We start from the raw sequence: 23,489 nt of genomic DNA on the forward strand, positions 1-23,489 counted from the left end.
GTTTTCGTCTCTGCTGCAGGGGAGCTCCGGTTTCAGCGTGGTCTGCTAGGTGGTTGGAGTCTAGACGCAGAGAGGGTGTGGTTTCGTCTGGTGTGGTCGGATTTTAGGGTTTGGCAGGAAGCCCTTTTACTTCTTGTAGGTTCGATTGCGCGTGGAGGAGGTTCGGCTGTCTCATTTGTTCTGTTCCGGTTGGTAGCTTTCGAGCTTCCTTAGTCCGTGCGGTGAGTGAGAGGCGTGTAGCAGCAAATCATCGACTTTACCTTGGTGTCTTGGATTGGCGGGATCTGCGTCGCTACTGCCTAAGGAACTCTGGAGGTTCCCTTTAACTCAGAGGCTCGCTTAGCTCCGGTTTCTGGCGTGTGTCGGAGCCCGCGGTGTTGGCGTGTGGTAGAGGCAGCGCTGCAATATCGAAGGTGGTCGTCTATGGCCTCTCAGATGCGGTTTTGCTTACTCCTTCTGGATCTCCTTCCTCTTCCCGGTGAGTGGTTCCTGTAACCAAGGAGAGTTATGTCGACGTTTCTCTCTGGTGGTGTTGCTCGTGTTCGTATTGGTGTGGTGGGTTCGTGCCACCGAGCCTTCCTTCTCACAAGATAAAGCTTTCCTATCTCCTGTTCTTGGAGAAGGCGGTGGACGAGGCTTCTATTGGCTTCTTCTGTCTGAGGAGTCTTTGTATCCTCGGTGGATCTTCCGGCTTTGTGACATATCCCGAGGCCGTGTATCGTTTTCGATCATGGCAGTGTTACATCGCATTAGCTTTTGCAGGTTTTGTAGCAGCGTTCAGGTTTCCATTCATGGCAATCGGTCCGTACCCGCTTTGTCTTTATTTGTCTTGGGTTTGAAGACTTTGGTCTCCTCTCCCTGGTCAGTTTGTGCGGTAGGAGGCAGTGCAGTCGGGCGGGAGCGATTTTCAAAGGTTTGTGTTCCTTCCCATCCTTCTATAGCATTTGTGCGTTCATCGAAGGAGACGGTTATAAAGGTTTGAGGCGATCATCGGAAACTAGCTACTCCAAAGACGACAAGGATAGTCCCGGCATCCTTGGCAACAAGGAGAACCTCACCTATCCAAAGTCATCGTCGGAGGTTGAGAACGGCAACCGATTCTCGAGAAAATTGAAAAACGGATGAGCGGAATGTGCCGGGTTTAGTGGGTGGGCGAAGCTCGTTTTAGTAATAGATTGCCTCGAGAACTTTTGTTCAAATCATCCTTGTAATCGAATCTTGTAGTTCCCGTTTCGGGTTGTTCAATTAATATATCTATTTAAAAAAAAAAAAAAAAAAAAAAAAAAAAAAAAAATATATATACGCCAGGTCAATAGAAATTCACTTGTAAAATGGACTACTTCAATCTGTAAAAACATGATTCACATTTTCCAATTTTTTAGCATATACAATACAATGATAAGAAGTAGAACTGACATATATTAACCACTGTCCCAATCATCCATCACAAAAAAATAATAAGCAAAAGTATAACGAATGAATTATATGATATCGATCTATGTGTTATTGGAAGTCTACCTCCACCGGATCAGCACCGGTCTTGACTTTGAGAAGGCTGGAAGCAAAACACCGGGTCCGGATGAAGATATGGTGGATGCAATTATTTGCGAACGATGGGTAAGAATTACTCTTTTGAATTCATTAATTAACAAGGATACATATATTCAACTGATAGACTGAAAATATATGAAACCTCGAGATTTATCACACGTAATTAACAACATCAAAGCATATCAAAATACACAAACAACAATATATTGAAATTGATGAACCTCACAAGAGCCCCATTTATTATAACATAATACGAAGGCGCGCGCGCGCACACACACACACACAAAGGCAGGGCTATATATAACGGTGGGGGATCTGGTGGTGATGGTTTGAAACGGACTTAGGATTTGATAACGTGGTGATCCATGTCAGCAGCGAGGCTCTTGACGAACTTCATGTAGTTGATGGGTTCAGGCGAGTCATCGGTTCGCTTCTCCCATATCATAGTGACCTTGCAGACTATATCACTAGGCGACTTTTGAATGAACTGAAAGATGACGTCATAAACTTTAAGCTGCTCCATTACGTGACCTTCGAGCCCTCTGAGCGTTACCGCCATATTCTCATCGTCATTCTCTCTCCTCTCCTTGAACACCTCTTGTTTCCCATCTTCATAAATATATAATTACATATGTTCATTCGTTAAGTTAGCACCACTCAATGTTTAAAAGAAAAAAAAACTAGCACCACATATGTTGGGATGATTCAGTAGTATAAAAATGGAAGTATCGTTACCGCATGTGTAGTTCCAAATCTTGATGGATCCATGAGAGTCCCATTCACCATCGTGGACGGTGACACCTTGAATGAGGTGGCCAATGGCGTCGGGGAAGAGATGGTTCTCATTCTTCCACCTCTTGTAGTGTTTCTCCGCCGATCCTTTCAAAGGAACCTCCGTCACATATGTTCCTGACGTCGCCATCTCTGATCTTTCTTTTTTTTTTTTTTGTTCTTCTGGCTTTTGAATGAATTATTTCCCTTGTGTTCTTCTTCATTTATATAGAGAGCGTCACGGTTAAAATGTAAATACACGGTGTGTCTTTCATTTGACGGAAAAGAAGAGTTGGTGGCATGTGGCCATGCATATTATTGACGAGCAAGTGTAAATGTGTACTCTGCGTAAAAAAGTTAAAAGTTGTATTGTCGCGTAATTCACGTTTACGAAGTCCGTATCATAGAATGATAATAATTAGGTTTGACAAAATGCAATAATGCATATGATATGACGACTATCACCGTCATTCGTATCAAGAAATATATATATATACAAAATAATCTTAAATGATTATTAATTTAGAATTCGAACGTATGCAATATTTATTTGGCTTTGTGTGAATTGAAACCGTCGCCAAACAGTAAAATACAAGGCTAGAATATCATAATCAAGCAATGGATAATTAATCATTAATATTTTAGTGAGGCCAGTAAACAATGCCTTTCGTCTTTCCTCGAAAGTGGAAATAGGTGAATCCGACAGGAAACCTGGTTGAAAACTGACATCTTCCTAAAATATATTGTTGTTTTATTTTATTGTTTACATCTTTTTTTCTTGTTTACATCTTTTTAAAAAAGTGTTTTGAAGACGTAAAAAGCCATATAGGATTGTCTTCACAGATTGTTTTTTTTTTAAAAGACTGTCTTCACAGATTGGTTTAGAGAAAGGACTGTATTCACAGATAATAAATAAGTTATTGGCCCGCCACCCGGATTAGAGCCTTGGCCACAACGGATTTAACATCCCTTCCGTTGGGGCGCTGGACCCCCTTCGAAGGGATAGTTGGGAATGTGGCTGCCCAGATACCAGAGTTATCAAAAAAAACAAATAAGTTATTGGGAATTTTGTTAATAATAGACAACTGATCTCACTTATTGTCATCGTAGAACAAACCGTATTTTGTCATTTTTGGACTATTCTTACATTTTATAAAAATTATATCAATATATTAAGAAGCAAAAAAAAAACGATACTAACATGCATGTGAATTTAGAAAAATTAATTTTATGATGAAATTATTTTGGGAAGATTAATTTCAAAATTGGTCTAAGGTATCTGTAAATTTGATTTACTATCTATGAAATCGTCGAATTGAGAATCTACTTAAAACACAATATCTACTTGACGTAGAATACATAATATACCATCTACTACGGCAGAATACTGAATCCTCAATTCATTCTATCTTTTGAAATGTAGCAGATCAAAACGTCTAAACATTAACGTCTATCTATATTTCCAGAATTTACATTAATCTTCTGTAGAAACTTTCATCAAATTACTCGATATATATATACAATTTATACGCTTTCATCTATTTTCTAAGTCAATTAGAATATGATTTCTACTAAATTTTAAGTCAATATCTAAAAATCTAACTAAATGGTTAGAAAATATTCTAGAAAATTTTAAATGGTTTTATTTCTTTTTTTAATTATTTTACCAAAAGTAGACATTCTTCTTCTTCCTCAATGTTTTTTTTTTCATTTCTTCATGTCTATTGCCAATCTGAGAATAATAAGTAGTTGAGAATGTATTATGTGGTATTAATGATCAGAAAGAAAAGTTGAGAATAAACATGTAAGAAATTGAGAATGTATCATCTTATGTGGTATTAGTGATCAGAAAGAAAAGTTGAGAATGAATAGGTAAGATGTTGAGAATGTATCATCTTATGTGGTATTAGCGATCAGAAAGAAAAAGTGAACATGTAATCTTTTCATTTTTAGCTACTCTAAATCATGCATTAACTTTTATAAACAAAATTATTTATGATTTTTAACCGAGTATAATACCAGGAATAGTTCGAGAATCTTTTGCTTAAAGTTTCTAAAGTGAAAAAATTTTGGGAAATTGTCAAAACTACTACATTCATAGTACCATTTTTCATGTTTACACTAACTAATTTTATCCTCATTTTTAGTGAATGATAAAATACATTTATAACCATATGAGAAGGATTTACTAAATCTAACTTGTGGTGAGAAGGAGATTGTGAAAGAGATTAGGAATTGTTTTCCCAAATGGGTTACAGAAGAACGAATAACAGATGTCTCTTCTTTCGAGAACTACATGTTTCTTACAATAAAATGTCGGATTAAACCAACAAAAACTAAATAAAATATTAAAACATTTAATGAAATAAGAGAGCGATCAAAAGAGTTTATGATTTAAAAAGAAAATACATTTAAATCGAAAAGTTTCATAAAACCAAAATATTCTTTTTTTTTTGTCAAACCATAACTTTAATTAAAAGAGGGTGGGTTTAGTCTGGGCTCAAAGCCCAGAGTGCCTGTTTGGCTACAAGGTCGGTTTTATCATTTGCCGTTCTAGGAATAAAAATAAAAACGACAGACTTGAATGAAAGAAGAAGTTGGTAGATATCCCGTAAGATATTGAAGATTTCCAACTGTAAACCTCTCTTATTAATGGTCTTGATGAGAGCTTGAGCGTCAGAGAGGATTGAGATGGATTCAAATCTGCAGGATAGAGCAAAGGTTATGGCTGATCGTATCGCCAAAGCTTCTGCCATGAGGGGCAACGACACATGCAGAGAAGTCGCTGAGTGGTTAGTCGAGGAGACCGGATCATCAATGATCCAACCGAGCCCTGCAGAACCCGTTTGAGGATTCCAGGCCGCATCTGTGAAGATTGAGACTCCATCGCGTCGCCTAGGGTTTGGTTCGATCCTGATCAATGGCATCGATTGGGGGGACTTTTGGGATTCTTGTGCAAGCATCCACTCTCTAGCATCAGAGGTGGCTTTGAGTATGGTTTCTTCCGGTGTGAATTGTCGCTTTTGAAAAATCAATTGGTTCCTCGCTAGCCAGAGATTCCAGACGATTGAAGCGGCAAGAGTACCAGCTTCGAGGCCTACTGGTGGAAGCGAGTGGATTTTTCTGGCTCTTTCCCATCCCTCCAGAGTGGATGCAATGTCGCTTGTATCCAGAGCTGAAGCTAATGGAGCTAAGCTCCAAACCTGTTGAGCGTAAGGGCATTGAAACAAGAGATGGGCTATAGATTCTGACCCGTTGCATCGTTGGCAGAGAGGGTTGAGTTGGATGTTCCTAATAGCAAAATGTTCTCCTACTGGGAGGCCACCATGTAGGGATTTCCATATGAAGGTTTTGATCTTTTCGGCTGTCCTGATGTTCCATACGTTTGAAGACCAGTTAATGGAGGTGATCAACGACAGGGGAGCATCATCGATCTTATCTTCTATAAGCGCTCTGTAGCCTGATCGAGTTGAGTAGTCCCCTGAGGGATTCTTTAGCCACACCAGTTGATCTGTAGCTTGAAGCTGACTAAGTGTAAGTCTCAAAATCTGCTCCTTGTGGAAAGGGATAATGAGATCAATTTTTTCTTCATTCCATTCAGTTGAGTTTGGCCTGAGAAGTTCTGAGACTTTGAGTGATGCTAGGTGCTCCGGTGGGGATCCCATTGGCCTTACTTGTTCGCTGAGGGAGAGCCAAGGATCGTCCCAGATGTTAACGTTCTCTCCTGTACCAACAATCCAGCCTAATTGCTTCCGGAGGAGGTCTCTTCCAATCAAGACGCTTCTCCAGCCATGGGAGGCAGTGGCAGAGCATTTGACCTTTAGGAAGGGCTCTGAATGGCAGTACTTTCCCAAAACTACTCTAGCTAGAAGGCTTGATGGCTCTTTTAGTAGGCGCCAACCCACCTTAGCAAGAAGTGAGTCATTAAGGGAGGTAACATCTTTGAATCCCAGTCCTCCATTTCTCTTAGGTTTCGCCATTTTCTCCCACGATATCCACACCATCTTATGTTTGTCAGGTTCTGTATCCCACCAGAAGTGTTGTAGGATAGATTGAATGCTGGAGCAGAGTGATTGTGGAATCTTGAAGCACGACATGGTATGTGTTGGCATGGCTGATAGGACACTTGTGAGCATTGTACTTTTTCCGGCGCTAGAGAGGAGTTTTGAAGACCAGCTAACCGCCCTCTGCTTGATACGATCAATGATGCTTGCAAAGGAGTCTTTCTTCCTCCGCCCAAAGTGCTCGGGCAGTCCCAGGTATTTCCCAACTCCACCCTCCTTATCGATTTCTAGTGTAGCTTTCATTAGTGATCGCACTTCCGAGTTTGCTCTTTTTGAGAAAAATATAGACGATTTCTGCTTGTTGATTAGCTGGCCTGATACCCTTTCATAAGTAGTGAGCACTGACTTTAACTCCTCTGCATTTTTCTTGTTTGCTCTACAGAAAAACATTGTGTCATCGGCGAACAAAAGGTGAGTGAGCTCGGGGGAGTGGGTAGCAATAGAGATCCCTTTCAGCAGACCCCTGCTTTGAGCTAAAGTGCATAGTCCAGTGAGCACCTTTGTGCAGAGGATGAAAAGGTAAGGAGACAGGGGGTCACCCTGTCTGATTCCCCTTCCTGGTTTAACATAGCCTCTAGCTGCTCCATTTATAATAAACGTGTAGCTTACCATAGTAATGCACTGCATAATCCATGTAGTAAATAGGGGATGGAAGTTCATAGCCTCTAGGACTTTGTAGATGAATTCCCATTCCAGCCTATCATAGGCTTTGCTCATATCGGTTTTAACTGCCATGGAGACTTGCTTTTCTGCTTTAGAGCCCTTGAGATAGTGTAGAACTTCATGGGTAATTAAAACATTATCTGAGATTGCCCTTTTTGGTGTAAATGCAGATTGCGTTTCCGATATAATGGCTTTGAGTAGAGGATGTAGGCGCTTGGACAGGAGTTTGGAGATAGTCTTATAATAGACATTGCAGAGTGCAATAGGTCTGTATTCAGACACTCTCTTTGCTCCACTTACTTTTGGAATCAATCTGATTTGTGTTTCGTTTATTATTCTCGGCATGCGGCCGGATGAGAAGAATTCCTGAACCTCCGTGATAAGGTCTCTTCCTACTACTTCCCAGTTGGAATGAAAGAAGCATGAAGAAAACCCATCAGGCCCTGGAGCTTTCTCAGGGTGGATTGAGAACATAGCTTCTCTTACTTCTTCCGCAGAAGGTATCTTCACCAGTTTCTCGTTTTGTTCTTCAGTAACTCTTGGAGAGATTGTCTCTGATATTACTTCATTCATGTAATGGGAGTTGTAGTTACTAGGGGTAAACATCTCCTGGAAGTATTTAGCTATAGAGTCCGCAATTTCTTCTTCCTTGTATACATGTGTCCCCTCTTCTATTTCCAGCATCGCAAATTTGTTGATAGCCTTTCTCTTTTTTCGTAGAAGCATGAAAAAACCCAGTATTTTTATCCCCCAAGTGGAGCCATAGCTGTCGACTCCTCTGCTTCCAGTAGCTCTCCTCCGCCTTATAGGTTTTCCAATAATTACTGCTTTAAGCTGATTAAGAGTTCTTCATTTGGATGCTGAGCCACTGTTTCCTTCTTTATTGTTTTTTTCAGATAGTTCAGACGGGCATTGTTCAGTTCGCGTTGTTTTTTAGACCAGAGAATGATGGCTCTTCGGCAAGAGTCAATCTTTTGCTTAACCTTCAGATGCGCATTCTTAAGCCAGGTATCTTTAACCAAGAGCTCCACTTCTTTGTTCTTATTTAGTCTTCGATCATACCTAAAAATGCCTTTGCGCTTCCTTCTCAGGGGTTCAGAGAAAGTAACCAGTGGTCTGTGGTCAGAGCTCTCGAAACGTAGGTATTCGCATCTACCAGATGGGTAAGTTTCTGACCATGAACTGTTTGCAAGTGCTCTATCTAGCCTGCATTTAACATCATGAGTTCCACGTTTGCCTTTCCATGAAAGACTTTCACCGCAGTGCTGGAGATCGTAGAGATCCCCCTCCGATAAGAAGGTTCTGAAATCTGAGAAGGACGCCTCTGAACGCTCCTGTCCCCCTTCTTTTTCTGAGTTGTTTGTGATATCGTTGAAATCACCGGTGACCAGCCAAGCGGAGTCTCTGATCAGCGCAAGTGAAGAAAGGTAGTCCCATGTTTGTTTTCTTCTTCTTTTATCAGTATTACCATACACAAACGTAGCATAAGAATAATTCCCTTCATAGAAAATTCTTGTGTCAAAATAATTATTACAGGAGGAGATAACTTCAAGTTGTAGCCACTCTTTCCAAAGGATAGCGAGTCCCCCTCCTGCAACTCCATGTGGTTGTACCGTCTTAAGGTTTGAATACCCTAAGCTTGAGAGTTTCTTTTGCACCACATGGTGGGGGTTTTTGGTCTCCGAGAGAAAAATAATGTCGGGATCGTATTTTTTGCAGATCTCCTGGAGTCTTTGAACTGTCCAAGGGTTCCCCACCTCTTGGCAGTTCCATGCTACCATTTTTAAGGAAGAGGATTGGGCGGATTTTGAAAATCCGCAATCGTTGTCCTCACTGGTCGTCTGCCAGTTGATGCGCCAGCTCGGGAGATCCTAGTTGAGGGACCTGCAGAGGTAGTATGGTTTTTAGAATTTTTCCTTTCGAAATGTTCTCCTCATTTCGAGGGATTTGTCTTTCACGGTTCTCCTCATTACGAGGGATTGTTCTTGTACTTTTTGCAGATTTCTAAATAACCGGCGTGCTGTAAACGTGAGACTAAATTCTACGAGCCTCTGCTGTTGATGTGATGTCAACGGATAAAACCTCACTGATATTGCATCAATAATCTTGGAATATTAGGATTTGCATAGACCAATGTATCATGGACTACAATTGATTGATTTCACTGCAGCCTTAAGCAAATGTAAAAATGGATAAAAATGTAATAAAAATAAACACAGAAAATTTTACCTTTGTAACTTTAAAAAAATGTGAAAAGGTAATAAAAATTAATATATAAAAATTGTTTTCAATTATTTTTTTCTAGAATTTTTAATTGTATAATTAGGGGATCATGATGGGATCAAAATTAATATTATTTCTAAGCGGATAAGCCTATAAAATGATTCTAAGAGAACAATGTGTGAGTTTTTTTTTTGTTTTTTATTGGCAAATTTCCTCAGTTATTTGATTAAAGTAGGTCTTGACATTTTATTCAAAAGTTCAAACCAGAACCGGTCCAAAAATACAGGTCTGATTCCTGATCCATGTCTTTGCTTAAGTACTATTGGGTCTTTATATTTTGGATTCGGATTTTGGTTCGGGTCCGAATCTTACCCGAAATCCAATCGGATATCCAAAGTACCCAAAACCGAGATCCGTAAATTTAAAATACCTAGTTGAATTCAAATGTTTAGTATTTGAAAGAACCGACCTGAACCTGAGCTGAGAACCCGAATTCCAAGACTGTGGATTGCAATTAGTTACGGTTGATAATATCTAAAATCTATTATAGCATGTTTCATGTTCCAGTCAGGATTTGTTGTTGATAAAAGTTTCACTTGAATCACCCATCATTTTACAGTTACGATTTGTTGTTTGTTGATAGCCAAAATATTTTCTAAAATCGCAATATATATGATTAGTTTAATTCAGACTTTTTCCGAATTTATGATTTGTAACCAAGAAATCAATATAGTATATACTAGAGTCTAGCTCTCGAGTCCATGCGGACATTGGTTTTTACTTTTTTTTTTTTATAAATTGTTTAGTGATATTTTTGAACATGTAGGTGTTTTGTTCATTTGTATGTTCTTACATACCAGAACCGAATCCATCTGGACTTGGAAAGATCCGACTCGAATCCCACCCAAAATTTATAATATTTAAATAAAACTTAATTTAAAAATCCAAAAAAATTTGACACCCGAAAGAACCGATCCGTACCTGAACGTATACCATAATACCTATACCTAATTGATTATGTAAACACATAAAAAGTAAAAGGAAAATATATATAATATATAGATTACATATATAAAAATAATAATTTAATAAAATCATATGAAGATAAAATACCTAGAAGTCTTAAAATATATACATTTATATATACGAAAACATAACTTAAAGAATAAATATTTGTTTCTAAAAGAAAAAATAAAATATTTTACTATGAATATATTTTTGATCAAACAGTTAAGAAAACAATAAAAAAAATTAATAGCAAAGTTGGTGATCTAATATCACATTAAAAAAGAGGAGGTGTTGGTTCAAGTAGTAAAAAGGTTTCGGCTCGAATAATTACTGTCATATAGGTTCAATTCGCACTGGGAGAAATTATTTACAATGTTTGGGTTTCGACAAAGAAGTGAAAACATTTTTTTGTTACAAAAATCCATATTTTCAAAAAGTAATATATCTTAATTTAACTCGAATTTTTATGCATATATATTACATCCAACTCAAAACTAATGAATAAGTGAAAATAATAGATTAATAAAATATTTATTTAGTTTTTGTAAATAGTCATATATATATATATATATATGCATGAACTTTTAAAAAATTGACTTATGCAATTTTGAACAGGCAATATTTCCTATTTATTTATTTGTTCAAAAAAATATTTCCTATTTATTTTCTAAAGTAACATATATCAAATTATATATAATTTTACAAAACTATTTTTACAAATTCAAAATAATAAATTAAACTAATTGCAACTAATAAAATTAATCTGGTTTAGCCAGAAGCTTATTTAGAATCAGAAAAGCGTTCAACTGGAAGGAATAAATATAATGCAATATACAAAAATAAAATCAAACCAGTCCTTGTTTATAGGCAAAAATTATATCATCTATTTAAAAAATATCTCTTATTTATTTGTCATACATACAAATTATAAAAGGATGAAGATTTACAAAACTAAAAACAAAATAATAATCAATTGTTATGACTTAGATATTTTGTAAAAATATTTATTCTCGTGCAAGTGTGTGGACTGGGTAGACAAACATACACTGTCAAATAATGCAAATATCAGAAACAAGGGATTACTAGCTAAACGTGTTTCACATTTTTGCTGTCCCTTTCGATAGAAAACCAATAAAAGCAAACTCTATTATTGTTTGATGATATCTTATATAATAAAGTTGACTTTTTTTTTCTCGGGGGTTTAAATGCCATGTGGCACACTCTTTTTAATAATTTTTTTAATTTATATTTAATAGGTTTTAATGTTAATTATGAAAGACACATTGGATTTTTAAATTTTCCTCGTAAAAACCCAAGCATTTATAACAGTGTTTTGAACCCGAACCAGAGCTACTGTTGAATCGGTAAACTCTCCGACTCAATATAAATCGGATTTGAGTTTTGTGAAAAAGCCAAAATTTAAAACCCAAATTAAAACCTCCAAAAACTCACAGAAACCCAAAACCCGATACCGGTTGCACCACTGGTTGAACCAATATATAATTTTTATTTTTTTTAGTTTTAGTTATATTTTAAATTCTGTTTTATATTCTAAATTTCCAATTATCTTATATAACAAAGTTGAGTTTTTTTCCTCCCTAGGAGAAAACCCAATGTCATTTGAAACACTTTTTTAATAATTAAAATATTTTCTTAAATTATATTTAATAGGTTTTAATGTTAATTATGAAAGACATTGGGTTTTTAAACTTTTCCTCATAAAAGCCCAAGCGTTTATAACAGTGTTTTTAACCCGAACCGGAACCACTGTTGAACCGGTAAACTCCGCGACCCAATATAAATCTTGTTTGAGTTTTGTGAAAAAAACCCAAAATTTAAAATCCCAATTTAAAACCTCAAAAACTCACTAAAACCCAAAATTCAATACCGGTTACACCACTGGTTGAATCAATAGATAATTTTTATTTTTTTAGTTTTTAGTTATGTTTTAAATTATGTTTATCTTATAAATTTCCAATTATAAAGTTAGATTTTTTCAGTTTTATTACCGTCTTCCTATTCTTCTACACTACAATTTACATTTACAAGGAAGGTGAGTAAGCGTGATCGTGCTCGACCCGCACATCCATAAAACAAACTCAAAGACGATCAAGCTTATTATTCCTCTACATTACAATTTACGTTTGCAAGAAAAATGAGTAAGTTATTTTTAATTTAACTTAGTTTATAACAAGTCATTACATTTTTAATTTACAGATCAAAAAGAATAAGATCATATGATTATGTGGATTACAAAACATGTTTTGAATTATTGAAGAACAAGAACATGACGAGCTGTTGGTAAGTTTTAAAATTTAGAGAAAATAAAAATTAGTTGATGTGATTTGGTGTTAATTTATTTTTGTTATTGACAATTTACTAATATGATGTTTTAATTTTGGTTTATTTTGCATTGGAAGTTTAATTTATTATTCACATTCGACATAAATATTTGTGAATTGTATGTCTTGATTTTTTTTAGATGTCATAATTCTTATATTACAAACTTTTTAAATAGTCTAAACTATTTCTTAATATTTTGTATGTCAAATGAAGTTAAAAATATAGAAACCAAGGTTAAGTATTTTCTAAATGTTTTAAGCATAAAATAGATGAATATCCAAACTATTATTTTATGTTTAGAAAACATTTCAAAATATTAACTATTATATAAATTTTTTATAGCTACTATATTATTATATAATAAAATTAATTCATTTATTAACATGCGGTTCATCAACGGTTGGTCCAATAACTCATTGATCCGGTCAATTCAGCGGCCTGGTCAATCGTCAGATTCAGTGTCTAGGTTGGGTTTTAAAATCACGGTTTATAGGTTTTCTTTATATTTGATTTGACTATGGAGAATAGAGCCTCTATGATTCTCCATAGTCAATGATCTGTATCACTTTCATAAATTCGACCCACATGATCCGTAACCAAAAATCTTAAACCCGCATCCACCCCGCCAAAACCTGTGGATAAACCGTTTTACTCGCGGATAATAATAATTATATTAAAAACTAATTATTTTAATTATATATTAATATTTTAATTATATATTAATTATTTTAATTATATATTAATTATTAAAAATAATATTAAATAATACATTATAACTAAAATTATATAAATATTTTATATGTTTATATATTTTTACGAAAAATAAAATAAAAAAACTTTTTTTTTGAATTTACGGGTCGGCGGGTACCCGCGACTCATATTTGGCTGACCCGCACCCGCCCCGCTTAAACTAATCTTAACCCACACCCGCACTCGTAGTTTGAAAATCTTAAACCGATCGACCCGCACCCGCTCCACGGCGGGTCAGACGGGGCGGAGCCCCCGGGATTTGAGTCAAATTCTTAGCTCCACTAACCACTATCAAAAAGATCAGAAAATATCATTTTTATACATATTTTCATTTCATATTTTTAGAATATTTTATTTACTAAGATCATATAATAAATTATAAATTCATGGTAAAATACAACATATGAACCCGGCGCGCAGCGCCGGAATACCATTAGTCTTCCATAAAAGTCGTCAATAAAAAGTTAAAAACTCATACTCCACAGGTCGAAAACACATTCACACGTTAAGAACTCGAAGATTAGATAGACAATAAAAATGGTATTGCCTTTCTGGGTCACTGGATTTTTCGGCCCATAAGAATACGACTATTAGGCCTTTTGTAGATATTGGGCCCTTTTGTAGATATTGGGCTTTATGAAAATAATGGAATAGTTATTTACACTTTAAGGTCCGTCGAAAGTAAGATTACAGAAGGAAAGAAGAAAATGATTGCGAAACAAACGCCATTAACAAAACAAATGCTCTCCAAGCTATTACAAACAAGCTCTTCAAAGCCGAAGCATCTCAAAAAGATCCACGCCCTTGTACTAACGTCCGGTTTATCTGTCAAAAACAGCCTCTTAACCCAGCTGCTAGAGAATCTCATCCTCGTGGGCGACATGTGTCACGCACGCAAGGTGTTCGACGAAATGCACAAGCCGAGGGTCTTTCTATGGAACACTCTTTTCAAAGGGTACGTCAAAAACAAGCTCCCTTTCGAAAGTGTCACGCTTTATAAGAAAATGCGTGATCTTGATGTCCGTCCTGATGAGTTTACTTACCCGTTTGTGGTGAAGGCCGTCTCTCAGCTTGGTGTTTGCCTCTCTGGCTTTGCCTTTCATGCCCACGTGGTGAAACATGGTTTCGAGACTCTTGGGATCGTTGTAACTGAGTTAGTGATGATGTACATGAAGTTTGGTGAGCTGAGGTCGGCTCAGTGCTTGTTTGAGTCTATGCAAGGCAAAGATTTAGTGGCTTGGAATGCTTTTATTGCGGTTTGTGTCCAAACGGGAAACTCGGGTTTAGCTCTTGAGTGTTATCACAAAATGTGTGCGGATGCTGCTGTTGAGTTTGACTCTTTCACAGTCGTGAGTATGCTTTCTGCTTGTGGCCAGCTAGGCTCTTTGGAGATTGGTAAAGAAATATACGATCGTGCGAGGAAAGAAGGTATAGATTGTAACGTAATCGTCGAAAACGCAAGGCTTGATATGTACGTAAAGTGTGGTAGCACTGAAGATGCGAGAGTGTTGTTCGAAGAAATGGAACAGAGGAATGTAGTTTCTTGGAGCACGATGATCGTAGGGTATGCAATGAACGGAGATAGCGATGAAGCCTTGGCATTGTTCAGTAGGATGCAGAACGAGGGGCTAAGACCGAACTACGTGACGTTTCTAGGGGTCCTGTCTGCTTGTAGCCACGCTGGACTAGTGGATGAAGGGAAAAGGTATTTCAGTATCATGGCTAGATCGAGTGATAAGAATCTTGAGCCGAGGAAAGAGCATTACGCATGTATGGTTGATCTATTAGGACGCTCTGGTCTTCTAGAGGAGGCTTATGAGTTTATCAAGAAAATGCCAGTGGAACCTGATGCAGGTATCTGGGGAGCCTTGTTGGGTGCTTGTGTGGTTCATCGTGATGTGAAACTGGGCCAGAAAGTAGCAGACCTACTTGTAGAGACAGCTCCGGACATTGGTGCATACCAAGTGCTGCTGTCTAATATATATGCAGCTGCTGGTAAATGGGACTGTGTTGACAGATTAAGGAGTAAAATGAGGAAACTCGGTACTAAGAAGGTTGCTGCGTATAGTTCAGTTGAATTTGATGGCAAACTACATTATTTCAATAGGGGAGATAAATCACATCAGCAGACAAAGGCGATATATGAGAAACTGGAGGAAGTATTGAAGAAGATAAGGAACATGGGGTATGTTCCCCAGACTGGTTCGGTGTTTCATGATGTGGAAACAGAGGAGAAAGAGTCTTCTCTCAGCCATCACAGCGAGAAGCTAGCGATTGCATTTGGACTCATTAATGGGAGAGGGGAAGATCCTATAAGGGTTGTGAAGAACTTGAGAACCTGTGAAGATTGCCACGTTTTCGCCAAGTTTGTTTCCAAGCTTACTTCGAGAGACATCATCATGAGAGACAAGAACAGGTTTCACCACTTCAGGAATGGTGATTGCTCTTGCAGAGAGTTCTGGTGACTTCACTTATTCATATGTTTTGATTTGATAAAATAGATATCGTCGACAGATTTTGGATATACACAAAAGACCAGTTGATAACAAAACCATGTTCTTGATACGGCAAGAAATCGTGAAGCTTTGGTTTCATCGTTAATGCAGTCAGATGCCTGAAACAGAGAGACTCTATTGAATAAGGTAGACAAAAGCTACAACAGTTTGTACATTAGTCTCATTATTGCTTACTAGATATTTAATACTAGTTCATTATTATGTAGTACACTTTTTTGCCTGCATCACGTTTTGACAATTAATTATTTTTGTTATCTTTCTTAAGAAATGTTATTGATTTCTACAGGTCTAGCTGTATTGTTTCTCTGGTGAAGTAACATACAGCTGAAATTAAACTACCTTGATACCTTTTTGCAGGATTTTAATAAGGGTCAAATTTTGTGAAATTAGAATTCAATGTTCATGTCAGTCAATTAGATCAAAAACTGAGTTTGCTTCTGTTTATGGTATTCTCTGAGAAGTTGAAAAAGCATGGACATGAAAGAAGCAGGAAAGACAAAAAGCTCTATTGTGAAAGACAAACCAAGAATGAAGTGGACAAAAAAAGAGAACAGAGGTTATATCACTTGTCGTCAAGACATGTGAAGCAACAACATTTCTGCAACTAGGGTTATTTAACTTATTTTTCAGTTAAGTAAAACTAAGGTAAATTCCTCCACTAAAAGCTACTTGCTTTAATTAGTAAAGAACACTTTTTACTTGTACATTAGATAATCAATACACATATCTCCCTTCTCTCTCTCCTCTCAGAAAACATAAATTCGATATTATTTTCCCCGGAGACAACGGCTATTAATACTGAAATGTACATACACTGCACCATCTCCAAGCACAATGGCAGAATCTAATATTTTAAATTTATGCAGACAGAACAATTAAAGCATTTTGGAGGTGAGATAAAAAGACTATACTAGATCTGAGTAGTACAGATATGAGAAGGTTCTCCCAGGAATCAAGGGTCAAGATCGTTTGATAAGACCCATAAGATAAAAGAAAAAGATATAGGAGAGCTAATTCAATAAAATAAATTAATATCTTTCCAAATTTGTTTCTCCTTCTTCTTCTCTTTCTCGCTATCCAAAGAAGTCCAAGACAAATCTTTTTGTTACTTAGACTTCACTCAAAGAAAGAAAAAAAGAGTTTTATCTTTTGGGTTTATCCTCTGTTACTAGTCAAAGTTATCACTTTTTCTTCTTAAAAGAACTACAATTATAGTTAAGTGACTTAAGTCTTAAACCCATTTTTCTCATCTGTTTCTTGAACCCAAACCTGCTCTGCACTACCAGACACCCGACAAAAAGGGAAGGTAGCTTCTTTCAAAAGAAAACAGAAACATACTCAAATATTTTCACTACCTCATAGGCTTCTCATAAAAACCTTTTCTTTTCACTCATATCAAACTGCCATGGAAGATTTTGTACGGAAAGAGCGTGACAAAAGAAGAAGAAGAAGAAAACGAGCAGCCGTCTCCACCATGTTCTTGTGGGGAACCTTGTTCTTCGCTCAGTTTTGTTTGTCTTCTTCATCAGCTCTGTCTCCTGATCAATATAATCACCAATCCTTCCCTTCACCAAGGAAGGCTGGTCCTTTCCACAAAACGGCTTCGTTTCAATCCCCCAGAGCCTCAGTGTCGTTCATGAGTCCACGTCGAGAAGAAGAAAACATAGATGATGTTTATAATGACGACAAGAGATTAGTTCACACAGGTCCAAATCCACTCCACAACTAAAAACTAGTTAGCATCACGTGTCTGGTTTCTCTTTTGAGCAATCGCCTGCAATATCTGCTTTTGAAATGTCTCCTTACTTCGGTAGAATTTTTATAATGTAATTTTTTTTGTTGTCAATATGAGATATAGATCATTATTGTTGGCTTTCTTGTCCCTTAATTAGGCAAAGAAGTAATGATCTTGTGTCTTTGTTGTAACTCCTTTGCTTCAATGGTAACCATCGACCTTCAAGATCCAAGAATTACTGAAAACAGTTTTTTAATTTACTTATTTATTTAAATCAGAATGTTTAGAAGTTCCATATGTAAACACTAAACAGTAGTCTGAAGATTCGGATGCATGGATTTCTTCGAAGGATCATGTTCTTTTGCATAAAAGAAGGTTGTCTTTTTGTGACAAGTGATTAAGTTAATGCTATATGTATGTATTTTATTGTTTTCTAACACTTGATGTTAGATCTGTTCAAAGATTCCAAACTCCTAAACTATATAGTACTAGTAAAGTTGATGTTAATCGTATAGTTAAACGTCCATTTTAAAATTTATAAATGAACATGGAAGCTGTTAACTGCTTCTTAAAAGCATCAATATTACAAGGTCCTTATGGTTTGGTCCTTAGTACACATATGTATATATATGTATATGTATATATTATATATGTATATGTATATATACACATGTGTGTACTAAGGACCAAATCATAAGGATCTTGCAATGTTGATGCTCTAAGGCTATTGAAAGAGGGAGAGCCAAAGACTTGAAATTTGGTGAATTTCATGCATAATCACTATTTAATCATAAGAGATGAGCTGCCCATTGTTTTGGATTTTGGATTTTTCATTATAAAAGAAAATACTACATACTTTTAGGTGGTGTATTAAGTATTAGATGTGTGTGGGTGTACTGACATGGATGTAAATTGTCTACTTATATATGCTGAATGATATATAATATACTACGTCGAAACCATAATAATAGAATAGTCGGTAAAGAATTACATATCATAAAATTAATATTTTTAGAATTAATAATTACTCATATTATTTACTCACTTCATTTCGTAAAATTACATACTAGAGAAAAATTTTGTTTCAAAAATATATATTTTTTTATATTTTCAATGTATATTTTATTTACTAATTGCAAATTTCAAAAAAAAAATAATTACATTTATTAGATTTTTATTGGCTTAAAATTATAGAAAAAGATAATTACAAAAATATACATATATAAATGAGATTTAATATATTTTATTAATATGTATGAAAAAATTAAAATATATGACATTTTGAAACAATATATGAATAGGCCATTGATGATTTAGCTTTAATGGTTTTATATAATTTGTTTGTGTTTGAACTTTGAACTTAATGCTTCTCGATGGTGAGGCATGCCTGTCCCCAGTGACCGATCTATATTTATTTTCTCACAATTATATACTTACAAAACACATTTAATGCTCACATGAATACCAGTACTTGATTAATGATTCTCTTTGGCTAAGTAGACCTCAATGCAGAATTTCAAATCAACCGCATTAAAATTACAAATTGCTGAGGCAAAAAGAGTCAGTTGTTGACAAAAAAGTTAAAAATTTAATTTTCCTTTACAATAAAGAAAACATTGATTTGAAATAACACTACAAGAAAACAAATAATTAACGAGGGCCATTTTCCTCGTTAATTCATCGTAAAAGGATGTTTACGAGGAATTAACGAGGAAAAGCCTTTCGTCGTTTATCGTCCGTCGTAAAAAAAAATTCGTCGCCAATTCCTCGTAACTTAGCGAGTTTTTTATTTCCTCGTAAAGACGAAGTCAATGTTTCGTCGTAAGTTCCTCGCCCCATTTCCTCGTAAATCACTCGCCGATTTTCCTCGTACAAACCACGCGAAACACGCGTCGTTACTTACACGTAAGATCCTTGAAATCATATCCTCGTAAATTCGATGTAATATCCTTGAAAAGATTTCCTCGTAAAAACCTCGAAAACATTTCCTCGTAAAGCCCTCGAAAACATTTCCTCGTAAAATCCTCGAAAGCCTTTCCTCGTAAATTTCTCGGAAACCTTTTTGTCGTAAATAACTCGTAGACTTCCATTTTTTGAATTAATAAAATATTATTTGATAAATATAATAATTATTAATTTAACAAAATAAATGTATTTAAATATTGGATTTATAAAAAAATTTTAAATAAAATTCAGAAGCAACAAAATATTTTATATATAATTAAGTTTTGGATTTTATAATACATAAACCGAAAAAAAAACAAAAAAAACTAAGGCTCGTTCATCGCCTCGTAGAATTCCTCGCTCCTCCTCGTAACATCCTCCTCGTTATGTGTGCCCGATGACTCGCCTGGAATGGGATTTTGTTGTTTCATGTTCCTCAACAAAGCTTCCCATTCCGGATTTGTGGACGCTATAACGTCGATGAAGGCTTCGAGTCCACTCACACGGCTTTTGGTCGCGCCCAGCTCGGAACGCAACTGAGTGACTTCTTCGGTCTGTCTCTGAGCATAAGACGATGTCGCTCTCGGGACATCATTGACGGAACCGATCCCCAACGTACGTCCCTTTTTCTTAGGGACAACCTTGAAAACAAAAAAATTATATTTGTTAGTTAAATTTAAAAAGTAAATTTAATCAATTAATAATTAAAAAGATATAATGTTAAAAAATTTACCTCCTCGTAAATCTTATCCACTTCAGTTGTGGATAAGGTAACTGGTAATCCGTCGCCGGACTGCTGGGTCAGCTGAGTCTGGCGCTCCTCAACCCGAGCAATTACGTTGTTGTAGATTTGCTCGGACTTGCCATCTAAAAACTGGCCCGCCTTGTTCTTGTGGGTCCGCTCGTAAAGTTCCGGAAGAGTCGGGAGACGTCCCAACTCTTTGGCCTAAAAACATTTAAGAAAATTGTTAGAAATATATTTAATAATATTAAAAATAATAATTAAAAAAATAAATATTTAATTACGTACCATTTTCAAACGGACACCGGCATGTGGTTTTTGGCCCGTAGAGTGTAGCATCGGACCGTTACCGTGCTCGTCTACCGTGTTACGGGCAGCAGCACAAATATTTGCGATCCTAATGGAGTTAGGATCCTTCCAGTAACGGATGAGGCCGTCCCAAACATCCGTGGTAAGCTCAGCGGGTTTGCCACGGGTGTACCCCTTGACGATCCAGGCACCCTTCCAGTTGCAAACCGTGTCCGACAAGCGAACTTGCGCCTTCTCGTAAAACGCCTTCCTCACTCTCTCACTGACCCCGATGGACCAATGATACTTTTGCTGCAAAAAAAAATTAATAATTAGTTAATAATAAAAAAAAAAATTTAATTAATAGAATTACTTACAGCGTAAATCTTGAACCACGTCTTTCGGATGTAGATAGGCGTCAATTTCCAGTTTGGATGCGCCATGGAGAAGTAACCTTTAATCGTCTCGGTTACATCTGTCGCAAGGGAATTGTCAACCCCAAACCTGGAAAAAATGAAAATTTAAATTATTTAATGAAGTTATAAATTAAAATAATTATTTAAAAAATACACTTACCATAAAGTCCCGTCGGGTCTGTCGGGGTCTATGATTGGTAAACCAGCTCTGCCTGGCATACCGAGAATATCCTCGACAGTGTACTGCGAGAAAGGAACAGTAGGTGGCACCATGAGATCGGAATGAACAGCGGCGGGGATCTCAGGAGGAGCCATCAGAGGAGGCACCGGAGGAGCCATCGGAGGAGCCATCGGCTGAGGCATCGGCTGAGCCATCGGCTGAGCCATCGGAGGAGGCATCGGAGGGAAGAAATGCTGAGTCTCGGGAACAGACTCCTGATCCGAAGAACCTGAACCGCCGGCACCTGAAGAAGAACCTGGCGGGTCTAACTGACTACCAGGCTCACCGAATATCTCCCTGTAGTGAGCAGAAAGCATGTGCTGGCGAACCTGCAAAAATATATTTTTTTTGAGATTATGATCTTTAATAATTAAAAAACTATCATCAATAATTTAAAAATCTATCTAACGAACATAAAATCCGTAAACCTATCTAAATTCTCTAAACTAACCACCTAAACTAACCACCTATCTAAATTGTCTAAACTAATAATGGGGGCGAGGAAATTACCATTTTCGGAGGAGAGAGGAATGGGGAAGGAGTTGGAGACGAAATGGGGAGGAAGTGGAGAGGAAGTTGGGAGGAATGGACAGTGTGAGGTTTGTGAGGTTGTATATATAACTTACGGAGGTCTCGCAATTTCCTCGTAAGTTTACGAGGAATTAAAGAGGCCCGTGTTCCTCTTCCTCGTAAAAACCTCGTAAGTTTACGAGGAAATTGCGAGGCCCGTCCCAAATTAAACGATAAATTAGCGAGGCCCGTCTTTTTGTTACTCGTAAAACCCTCGTAAGCTTACGAGGAAATTGCGAGGCCCGTCCCAAATAAAACGACGAAATATCGAGGCCCGTCTTTCTGTTCCTCGTAAATGCCTCGTAAGTTACGAGTTATTAACGAGGTTATTTTTTAAACCTCTAAACTCTAAACCCCAAACCTTAAACCCCATCTTTCTTATATTCTACTTCATATATTCATAACATATCAAACCTCAAAATTTATAACCACAATTCTTTAACTTCTAATATCCATCTTTTTTTCTAATATAAACTTATACAAAATCAAATTATTTATTTAAATTTTTTATCTTAATTGCAACAAAAATATAATCCTTTGAAAATTTGAAAATATAATCCTTTGAAGATTTGAAAATATAATCATTTGAAGATTGGGATTTAGACAAAATAGATAAGAAAGATGGGGTTTGGGGTTTAGGGTTTAGGGGTTTAGACAATATATCTCGTTAAAACCTCGTAAACCCACGTGGAAATAACGAGGAATTGAAAAAAAAAAAGAAAGCCTCGTTAATTCCACGTAAGCTTACGAGGTCCTTACGACGATTTGCGCTTACGTGGAATTAACGAGGCACGTGTATTTCTTTTTTTCTTCTTTCCTCGTTATTTCGTCGTAAATTACGAGGAATTAACGAGGTTTTCTTTCTAAACCTCTAAAATCAAAAACCCCAAACCACAAACACCATCTTTCCTATCTTCTACTCTTCATATTCCAATCTCAAACCTCAATCTTTTATTTTTCATTCAAAACCTCAAACTCAATATTCTTAACATTTCAAACCTCAATATTTATAATCACAATTTTTTAACTTCTAATATCAATCTCTTCTTCCTAATTTAAACTTATACAAAATCAAATTATTTATTTAAATATAATCATTTGAAGATTTGAAAATATAATCATTTGAAGATTTGAAAATATAATCATTTGAAGATTTGAAAATATAATCATTTGAAGATTTGAAAATATAATCATTTGAAGATTTGAAAATATAATCTTTTGAAGATTTAAAAATATAATCTTTTGAAGATTTAAAAATATAATCTTTTGAAGATTTAAAAATATAATCTTTTGAAAATTATAAAATTATTAATGGGGTTTGGAGTTTGGGATTTCGACAAAATAGATAAGAAATATGGGGTTTGGGGTTTAGGGTTTAGGGGTTTAGACAATATATCTCGTTAATACCTCGTAAACCCACGTGGAAATAACGAGGAACTGAAAAAAAAAAGAAAGCCTCGTTAATTCCACGTAAGCTTACGAGGTTGTTACGACGATTTGCGCTTACGTGGAATTAACGAGGCCCGTGTATTTCTTTTTTTCTTCTTTCCTCGTTATTTCGTCGTACATTACGAGGAATTAACGAGGTTTTCTTTCTAAACCTCTAAAATCAAAAACCCCAAACCACAAACACCATCTTTCCTATCTTCTACTCTTCATATTCCAATCCCAAACCTCAATCTTTT

General features: G+C 36.2%; 4 protein-coding genes across 4 annotated transcripts; 2 read left to right on the plus strand and 2 right to left on the minus strand.

Annotated features, from left to right (window-relative positions):
• Nucleotides 1-1,616: 1,616 nt before the first annotated feature.
• LOC108849824 (MLP-like protein 328) lies at nt 1,617-2,531 on the minus strand. The gene is made up of 2 exons (XM_018623428.2): nt 2,287-2,531; nt 1,617-2,160 (listed from the first exon to the last, which is right to left on the minus strand). The coding sequence occupies exons 1-2, from the start codon at nt 2,471-2,473 to the stop codon at nt 1,892-1,894; spliced, it is 456 nt and encodes a 151-aa protein (XP_018478930.2). The 5' UTR covers nt 2,474-2,531; the 3' UTR covers nt 1,617-1,891.
• An 11,520-nt stretch (nt 2,532-14,051) lies between these two features.
• On the plus strand, nt 14,052-16,626 carry LOC108832734 (pentatricopeptide repeat-containing protein At2g01510, mitochondrial). Its single transcript, XM_018606185.2, has 2 exons — nt 14,052-16,015; nt 16,247-16,626. The coding sequence occupies exon 1, from the start codon at nt 14,081-14,083 to the stop codon at nt 15,836-15,838; it is 1,758 nt and encodes a 585-aa protein (XP_018461687.1). The 5' UTR covers nt 14,052-14,080; the 3' UTR covers nt 15,839-16,015; nt 16,247-16,626.
• Nucleotides 16,627-17,294: 668 nt separating this feature from the next.
• Nucleotides 17,295-17,618, plus strand: LOC108850391 (CLAVATA3/ESR (CLE)-related protein 16-like). Its single transcript, XM_018623932.2, has one exon. It carries the CDS (start codon nt 17,295-17,297, stop codon nt 17,616-17,618), a length of 324 nt encoding a protein of 107 aa, XP_018479434.2.
• Nucleotides 17,619-19,815: 2,197 nt separating this feature from the next.
• LOC130510761 (uncharacterized) lies at nt 19,816-21,932 on the minus strand. Its single transcript, XM_057007379.1, has 6 exons — nt 21,745-21,932; nt 21,175-21,563; nt 20,976-21,102; nt 20,599-20,910; nt 20,302-20,514; nt 19,816-20,209 (listed from the first exon to the last, which is right to left on the minus strand). The coding sequence occupies exons 1-6, from the start codon at nt 21,745-21,747 to the stop codon at nt 19,895-19,897; spliced, it is 1,359 nt and encodes a 452-aa protein (XP_056863359.1). The 5' UTR covers nt 21,748-21,932; the 3' UTR covers nt 19,816-19,894.
• Nucleotides 21,933-23,489: the final 1,557 nt, after the last annotated feature.

This window comes from Raphanus sativus, chromosome 4 (assembly GCF_000801105.2).
Source record: "Raphanus sativus cultivar WK10039 chromosome 4, ASM80110v3, whole genome shotgun sequence".
NCBI lineage: Eukaryota > Viridiplantae > Streptophyta > Magnoliopsida > Brassicales > Brassicaceae > Raphanus > Raphanus sativus.